The sequence below is a fragment of the Scyliorhinus canicula genome, chromosome 17 (assembly GCF_902713615.1).
Source record: "Scyliorhinus canicula chromosome 17, sScyCan1.1, whole genome shotgun sequence".
In the NCBI taxonomy this organism is placed as follows: domain Eukaryota; kingdom Metazoa; phylum Chordata; class Chondrichthyes; order Carcharhiniformes; family Scyliorhinidae; genus Scyliorhinus; species Scyliorhinus canicula.
This window is the reverse complement of record NC_052162.1, coordinates 51103939-51112534: the sequence shown is the minus strand read 5'-3', so window position 1 is coordinate 51112534 and position 8596 is coordinate 51103939. Positions and strand designations below refer to the sequence as shown.

At 52.9% G+C, this 8596-nt stretch overlaps 1 protein-coding gene across 1 annotated transcript in view; it reads left to right on the top strand.

Annotated features, from left to right (window-relative positions):
- The first annotated feature begins 309 nt into the window (after positions 1–309).
- The window catches only part of LOC119951289 (ribose-phosphate pyrophosphokinase 1), a 64847-nt gene continuing 56560 nt past the window's right edge, over positions 310–8596 (top strand). Inside the window, exons 1-2 of the mRNA XM_038774342.1 lie at positions 310–415; positions 525–659. Coding sequence (XP_038630270.1) covers positions 363–415; positions 525–659 — 188 coding nt within the window. The 5' untranslated portion in view covers positions 310–362. The remainder of the gene's footprint in view (positions 416–524; positions 660–8596) is intronic.

Sequence of the window (8596 nt, the reverse complement as noted above, 5' to 3'; positions counted from 1 at the left end):
TGCAATCAAGGCCAATTTCTTCCACCACACTTCACCACTGTCATTATAGGTGATAATTATCATCATATACAATTTCATGTCAGACACAGCCCGAGGCGTTTTTAATCTTCGAACCAATTCTCAACGATTCATCGCTTTCACGACCTGAAGGAAATAATCACCAGTTTGGTTGTGGCCCAATTAACAAAGTGCTGCTTTGAACTGGCTGAAAATAAAAACCTCAATTGACTGACAGGGCGACCAGGACCGCTGCCAGGTACCGCCTGTTCCACTGACCAGTCAGGAACAAGGTCTCGTGTGATTGACAGAGTCCAGGACCAATCAGCAACCTGCTGACGCGGAGGGGGGGTCGACCCGTCGTGATGAAGGGATCACGCGCGCTTGCCCACCCGCTCTCCAAAGATGGTGGCGTCAGGTCAGCTTTAGAAGCCAGAGAGCCACCCACACGTCGTTACAATCACTTATCCTCTTTCCCCTCAAAATTGAGCTGTTTTAATTTATTATAATTTATATCTTTTTATAAGGAAAATCGGAAGCATGCCCAATATCAAGATTTTCAGCGGCAGCTCTCACCAGGATTTATCGCAGAAGATCGCCGATCGCCTGGGGCTCGAGCTCGGCAAGGTGGTCACGAAGAAATTTAGTAATCAGGAGACCTGGTGAGTGCTTGGCGCGGAGGAGCAAGCCGCAGGGGGAGAATGGAAGGGCGAGGAGTACTGCCTTGAGTATGGGCACGGAGTTGGGTTTGCTGGTTGAAGTCGTTCGTTTGCTGCGGCCTTGGCGGTGCAGGTGCGCGCGTGTGCACGCAGGGGGCGCCGGGATTTGTAGTTCCTCCCGCCACTTCGTTGTCGCCAGCTGAGCGGGCCGCCCGCCGTGGGAAAACTACAGTGCCCAGCCGGCCATGCTCTGGCGGCAATGGACCATGTTGCCGCTTGTCTTGGGAGTTGAGAGAAACGGTTAGAACCATGAAGGGGCCTGCTTTTAATAACTTGCAGTTATAGAATTGTTCCCTTATGTCAGCCCACCTTTTCACTTCCCAGTGTCACTTTCGGTGGAAAATACTTTTCCAGATCTCCCCTATCTCGCTTTCGGTAGATTTTTAGTCTCGCAATCAATTTTACTATTTTGAATAGTAACGCGACAGCGTTAGCAACGCTGATGAGTTACGGCAATGGCTACGTCCAGAAAGTTTGCAGCATTATGTCGAAGTTGCATGTTTTGGACTAAATTTCAGTGGTACACTTCAAATCTATTGAAGTGGAATTGTGGGCCTGAGCTCTCGCCTCCAAGTCTGAAGTTCCAGAAACTGCAGGACAAAATCACCAAAATGTCTGCAGAATGGTTAGTAGTGCTACCACATAGCTCCAAGGACCCGAGTTCAATTCTAACCTTGGGTAACTAGAGTTTGCACTTTCTTCCATGTCTGTGTGTGTTTCCTTTGGTTTCCAAAGATGTGCAGGTTGGGTGGATTGGCTACGGTTATGTGGGGTTACGTGGATAGGATGCAGTCTTGATTGTCTGAACGCCCGCCTGCACTGTAAATTCGATGAATTGGGGGACAGTGATCACTATTATAAGATTTTAGGTTTGAAAAAGAGTAATGAATTGGAGAACTAACTTCAATGGGGTGAGAATGGATCTGACCCAGATACAGTGAAATTAGAGATTAGTGGACAAATTCGGACCTAAGCAGTGTGCAGCCTTTAAAGAAAGGACTCCTGTGCATTCAAGGTATAAAGGGGAGAGGTGTGATACCCAAATCCAGTGCTCCCTGGGTGATGACAGAGATGGACTAAGATTTTATTTTCCCGAAAGGGGAAATCTGTTGTCGTTAATCCACATAACCTGTGCATCTTTGGGTTGTGGGGGTGAAACAGTCCAAAGACGTGCAGGTTAGGTGGATTGGCAATGATAAATTGCCCTTGGTGACCAAAAAGGTTAGGAAGGATTATTGGGTTACAGGGTTAGGGTGGAAGTGAGGGCTTAAATGGGTCGGTACAGACTCAATGGGCCTAATGGTCTCCTGTACTGTATGTTCTATGTTCAGACATGGAGAATGTGCAACCTACACACGGACAGTGGGCTGGGATCGAACCCAGGTCCTCAGCGCTGTAGGCAGCAGTGCTATTAATGATCTAGAAGAAGGAACTGAAGGTACTGTTACTAAATTTGCAGATTATGCAAAGATCTGTAGAGGGACAGGTTGTATTGGGAAAGTAAGGGGCTGCAGAAGGATTTGGGTAACCTAGCAGAGTGGGCAATGAAGTGGGGATCTCCCCCCTCCCTCCATTTGCTCCAGAAAACCCTTCAGTTCCTTAGCCACTGCCAGTCGTTTCCCTGTCCTGGACTTCGACTGGTCCAGCTCGGGGTCAATGACTGTGTCAAAGTCTCTCTCTTCTCCCCCCCGCTACCCCCTTGGTCTTCGAATCCAGCCCTGAATGGAACACCTAGCTTACCCATCCCTTTCTCAATCTCATGTGATCTGCGAGCTTTAAATGTGTCTCCTGAAGCATTGCTATGATTGCCTTTAACCCCTTTGGATGCGCGAACACGTGTGCTCTTTTGACTGGCCTATTCATACCCCTCACATTCCATGTGATCAGCCTGGACGGGGGGCTTAAACCCCCACCCCGCGCCGACTAGCCATCGCCCTTTCTTGGCTAATCTCGAGCCCACGCCCTTCGCTTCCTTGAGCGCCCTCACAGGGAGCTGTTGCCCCGACCCTCAATTGGTACCCCGAAAATGATACCACCTCTGTCAGCAAAGCAGCATTTCCCCCACCCCAAACAGCCCCATGACCCAAAACCTCCTGCCGAGCACCAGCTGGGCACTTGCTCACCTCCAGCTACACTCCCAAGAGTCAGCTGACCCATGCTGACCTTGGCAGCTCCCGCCCCTGGCGCCGATCAGACTGTCGCCTCATTGTCCGGACCCTTCTCCCCACATGAATAAACCTATTAAACTACCTCTCCAGTCCCTGTGAGTAAATATTAATATGAAATGAAAAATAAACAGAAGACACTAACATTGCCCTGTGAGGAGACACTTGTTGAACCAAGGCTCCAACTTCCCGAAAATTCGCACCGAGTACAGCCTTCCCCCCCCTCCCCCCACACCTCCGTATCTCAACTTTGCTGAAAACACTGCACCCTCCAGCCTGCACCCTCCAGCCACCACCACAGCCCTTGCACGCAGCCAACATTGTATATGATCTTGTATTTAAAAACTGGACAGTGTTACCCAGCCCCGCCGCCTTTCCACCAAAGCTTAGCTGTCCTTTAATTCAAGTCCAGCTTTTCTTGTTTGACGAATGACCACTCCTCGTCTGGCATCTCAAAATAGTGATGCCGTTTCTTGCACGTGACCCATAGCCTCGCTAGCATCACAAATTTCATGCCCTTGCTGAACGTCGCCTTCACCTGGTTGAATCCAACACACCTCTTGGCCAGCTCTGCACCCAGGTCCTGTTAGATACGTATTACGCTGTTCTCCCACCTGCTGATCCGTTCTTTTTTTTCCCCGGCAAGACAAGTTCCTTGTCCGAGGAGCGATGAAATCTCACCACCATGGCCCTTGGCGGCTCATTTGCCCTGGGCTTCCTTGCGAGAGCTCTGTGCGCCCCGTTCAGCTCCAGGGGTCAAGGGAATAAACATCCCCTCCCCCCCTCGTCTCTCTCAGGTCATCCTGCGCCTCCACCTTAAGGACCAATGCAACCAACTCGTCCTCATGGTCGGATAGCTTTTTCTCCATCTCCTTAATCGCTTTCCCTTGTGTCGCCTGAGTTGCGATCATTTGGTCTATTGATGCCTTCATCGGGGCCAGCATATCCTTTTTAAGATCGGTAAAGCAGCCCCTAAGGAACTCCTGTTGCTACTGTGCCCATGCACCCTGGTCTATATCGGCCGCCATGCTGTGCCTTGGCACCTGCTCCACACGCTTCTGTCTGTTGGAACTTAAACGCTTCACCCGGCCACTCCTGGTCCAGCTATCCATACAACAGAGGGAATCCTTTTGGCAATGTTCGCTTCACCAATCTGCTCCAAAAAGTCTGTGAAAACACCTGAAAAAGGTCCGAGAGTCCGTTCCAGACGGGAGCTGCCAAATGCGTGATCTACTCCACCATGGCCGCCACCGGAAGTCTCGTCACCACTTCTTCAATGACCTTGGCGAGATCTTTTCACAGTTGTTCCCTCTGCTGCTAGAATTCAGTTTTAATAAAGGCCCTCAAGTCAGCTTGAAGCCTTTAAGCTTGTCCTCCCCCTGCCTGCATGCTGGAAGAGGCTTTTGTCTATGCTGCAGCTCCAGCCAAATCTTTCACTGTTTCTGCTGGGTGTGGTAACCAAGAGACATACCATTCCTGGGGGGGAAAGTACTCCTCCACCTACATATTTTCATCAAAATTTCCCCCTGCATTGATTAAAAAGAGCTCTTTTCTGTAACCTTGGGCAGGAGCTGCCTTGTGTGTGACCACTTACTCCATGGCCCACACCGGACGTGGGACCGAGGAGTCCTAGGTGGTTCATCCATTTGGGCACTTCTGGCTGAAGATTGTTACGCATGCTTCAGTCTTTCCTATATACCAATGGGCTCGGCTCTCCCATCATTGAGGATGGGGATAGTATTTGTGAAGCCTCATGATATAGTGAGTTTTAATTGGGCAGCATCATTCTGGGGTGGATGTGACAGGACTGCTGAGCTTAAATCTGATCTGTTGAAACTTTCTGTATTAATATCACGGAATCTATTGCTTAAGTATTTGGATAAGAGGCCTGTGGGAAGCCCTCCCATCAGGAAAGTTTGAAAATTATTGTAGAACCAGGCAACATATCTCCATGACTACTACCCGGTGTCCCTGACATGTATTATGTAGTGCTTCAAGAGGTTAGTCATGAGACATGTCACCTCCAACCTTCCATATTATCTTGATCCACTGCAATTCACCTACCATCACTGGCCCTACATTCATCCCTGGAGCATCTCGACAACACAAACACCTACATAAGTGTTCATTGACTACAGCTGTGCCTTCAACACCATAATCTCAGCCAAGGTCATAACCCAAACTCCAAAACCGAGGACTCTGCATCCCTCTCTGCAACTGGATCCTCAACTTTCTGACCGATAGACCACAATCAGTAAGGATAAACAATGGCACCTCCTCCATGATAGTCTTCAATATCGGGGCCCTGCAAAGCTGTGCACTTGGCCCCCTACTATACTCCCTATACATGATGACTGCGTGGGACAATTCAGCTCCAACTCCATCTACAGGTTTGCTGATGACACGACCGTAGAGGGTTGGATCACAAACAACACGAGTCCAAGAATACAGGAGGGAGATATAGAACTTGCATGGTGCAACAATCTCCCCTCAACAAAATAAGGGAGCTAGCCATCGATTTCAGGAAGCGCAAGCCCCTGTCTGTATAAATGGTGGCGATGAGACAGCCCAGGGGGTGGCCATTCAGGAGTTGCAGCGACAGGTCGCTGAGTGGGAGGAGGAGGCCGTGGTCCTCGTGGGGAAGGTGGAGTTTCACGAGGCACTTCACAAAAAGTGGCAAGACCGCTTTGAGGAGCTGGACTTTCGCACGAGGCGAAAGAATTTGAGGATCGAGGGGCTGGAGGGGTCAGATCTTCCGTCTTATGTGACCACGATGCTGAGCTCGTTGATGGGAGCGAGGTCCTTCCATTTGCCCCTGGAGCTTGAGGGAGCCCACAGAGTGCTGGCCAGGCGGCCCAAGACGAATGAACCCCCGCGGGCGGTGCTGGTGCGGTTCCATCGATTCAGTGACCGGGAGTGTGTGCTGTGCAAGAAAGAGAGGATCAGCAAGTGGGAGAATTCGGTTGTGCGAATCTACCAGGACTGAGTGCGGAGGTGGCTAAGCGGCGGGCCGGGTTTAACCGGACGAAGGCGGTGCTGCATGCCAAGCGGGTCAAATTTGGAATGCTGCAGCCTGCTCGTCTGGGTGACATATAAGGACCAGCACCACTACTTCGAGTCCCCGGAGGAGGCGTGGGCCTTTGTACAGGCTGGACTCGAACTAGGGTCTGGGGGCTGCGGGGTCCGGTGCACTTCGGTTTTTGCTGTTGCTGTTTTTGTAATTTTGACATGTGTTTTCTATGCTGGTTTTTGCTCTGTTTCCGGGTGGGTCTGTTGGGTATGGTTTTGGGTTATTTGGGGAATGTTGGTGGGTTTGTTTTTTATTTTCTCTTCTGTATGGGGCTGGGGGATGGGGTGGAGCTGGAATTTGGGGAGCTGCGTCAGATGGGTGGGGTGCGGCAGTGTGAAAGTGCGGGCTTTCCTCTGGTTTCCCGCTCTGCGGGGCAGGGGGTTGGAGCTGGCGGTGGGGACGTGGCCTCCACTAGTTTTTTCCCACGCTGAAGCGGTGCCAAGGAGGTGTGGCAGTAGGGGGGTTGACCCCATGTCGAGAGGGGCTGGGTTTTGGCGGGAGTTGCCGGGGTCAGCAGAAGTCAGCTGATTCATGGAAGTACCATGGAGGGTGCGTCGCGGCTAGGAGGGGTCCTAGCCTGGGGGGGGCGAGGAAAAAGAGGTATACCGGGTTGCTGCTGGAAGGGCCAGGAGAGAGCTGGTGTGGGCCGGAGGGGTAGAGGGGAGGCGGTATCGTCATGGGGGATGGGTGGGGCAGGGTGAGCTGGCCTGGGGCGAGCAGTCGATGAGCTATGGCTAGTCGGCGGGGGAGGGGTGCCCTCTGATCTGGCTGATCACCTGGAACGTGAGGGGGCTGAATGGGCCAGTTAAGAGGGCTAGGGTATTTTCTCTTTTGAAGGGGCTGAAGGCGGACGTGGCTATGCTCCAGGAGACCCACTTGAAGGTGGCGGACCAGGTTCGTCTGAGGAAGGGGTGGGTGGGACAGGTTTTCCACTCCGGATTAGACGCAAAGAACTGGGGGAAGGCGATTCTGGTGGGGAAGAGGGTGGCGTCTGAGATGGTGGCGGACAAGGAGGGCAGATATATTATGGTGAAGGGTTAGCTGCAGGGAGAGAAGGTGGTGCTGGTTAATGTGTATGCCCCGAATTGGGATGATGCTGGCTTTGAGGCGCATGTTGGGCCGCATTCCGGACCTGGAGGCAGGGGGCCTGATCATGGGGGGAGACTTTAACACGGTGCTAGATCCCCCAGTGGACCGGTCCAGTTCTAGGACGGGTACGAGGCCGGCGGCGGCCAAGGTGCTGAGGGGGTTTATGGACCAGATTTTGGGGGGGGGGGGGGTGGATCCCTGGAGGTTTGGGAGGCCGAGGGCGCGTATTCCTTTTTCTCCCATGTACATAGGGTTTACTCCCGAATAGATTTTTTTTGTCCTGAGCAGGGGATTGATCCCGAAGGTGCAGGATGCCGAGTATTCAGCCATAGCAATTTCAGACCATGCTCCGCACTGGGTCGATCTGGAGATGGGGGAGGCACGGGACCAGCGTCCGTTGTGGCGCTTGGATGTGGGGATGCTGGCTGATGAGGTGGTGTGTAGGAGAGTCCGGGGAAGTATTGAGGGGTATCTTGAGACCAACGACACGGGGGAGGTCCGGGTGGGGATGGTCTGGGAGGCTCTGAAAGCAGTGATCCGGGGGGAGCTGATTTCCATCCGGGCCCATAGGGAGAGGGAGAGACTGGTGGGGGAGCTCCTGGACGTGGATAGGAGGTACGCGGAGGCCCTGGAGGAGGGGTTGCTGGGGGAACGGCGTAGTTTGCAGGCCAAGTTCGACTTGCTGACCACCAGAAAGGCAGGGACACAGTGGAGGAGGGCGCAAGGCGCGGTATATGAGTATGGGGAGAAGGCGAGCAGGATGTTGGCGCATCAGCTCCGCAGGCGAGATGCGGCTAGGGAAATTGGTGGAGTGAAGGATAAGGTTGGGAATGTGGTGCAGAAGGGGGCAGAGGTGAACGGGGTCTTTGGGGACTTTTATGAGGAACTGTACCGGTCGGTGCCACGTGGTGGTGGTGGGGGGGGGGGGGGGAAATGGAGAGCTTCATGAGCAGGCTACGTTTCCCAAAGGGGCTGGGGGCACCGATAGAGTTGGAGGAGCTAGTCAGGGGGATTGGTCAAATGCAGTCAGGTAAGGCGCCGGGGCCGGATGGGTTCCCGGTGGAATTTTATAAAAAGTATGCGGATCTGGTGGGCCCCCTGTTGGTGCGAGCTTTCAATGAGGCATTTGGGGGGGGGTTGCCCCCGACGATGTCACGGGCGGCGCTGATCTCTCTGATCCTGAAGCGGGATAAGGACCCCTTGCAGTGTGGATCATACAGGCCAATCTCGCTCCTCAATGTGGATGCTAAGTTGCTGGCGAAGATCCTGGCCACCAGGATAGAGGACTGTGTGCCAGGGGTGATACAAAAGGATCAGACAGGATTTGTCAAGGGAAGACAGCTTAACACGAATGTGCGGAGATTGTTAAATGTTGTTATGATGGAGGGGGAGGCGGAGATAGTAGTGGCGCTGGATGCAGAGAAGGCGTTTGATAGAGTTGAGTGGGGGTACCTGTGGGAGGTGCTGGAGCGGTTCGGATTCGGGGAGGGGTTCATCAAATGGGCGAGGTTGCTCTACGAGGCCCCGATGGCGAGTGTAGTTACCAATGGAAGGAG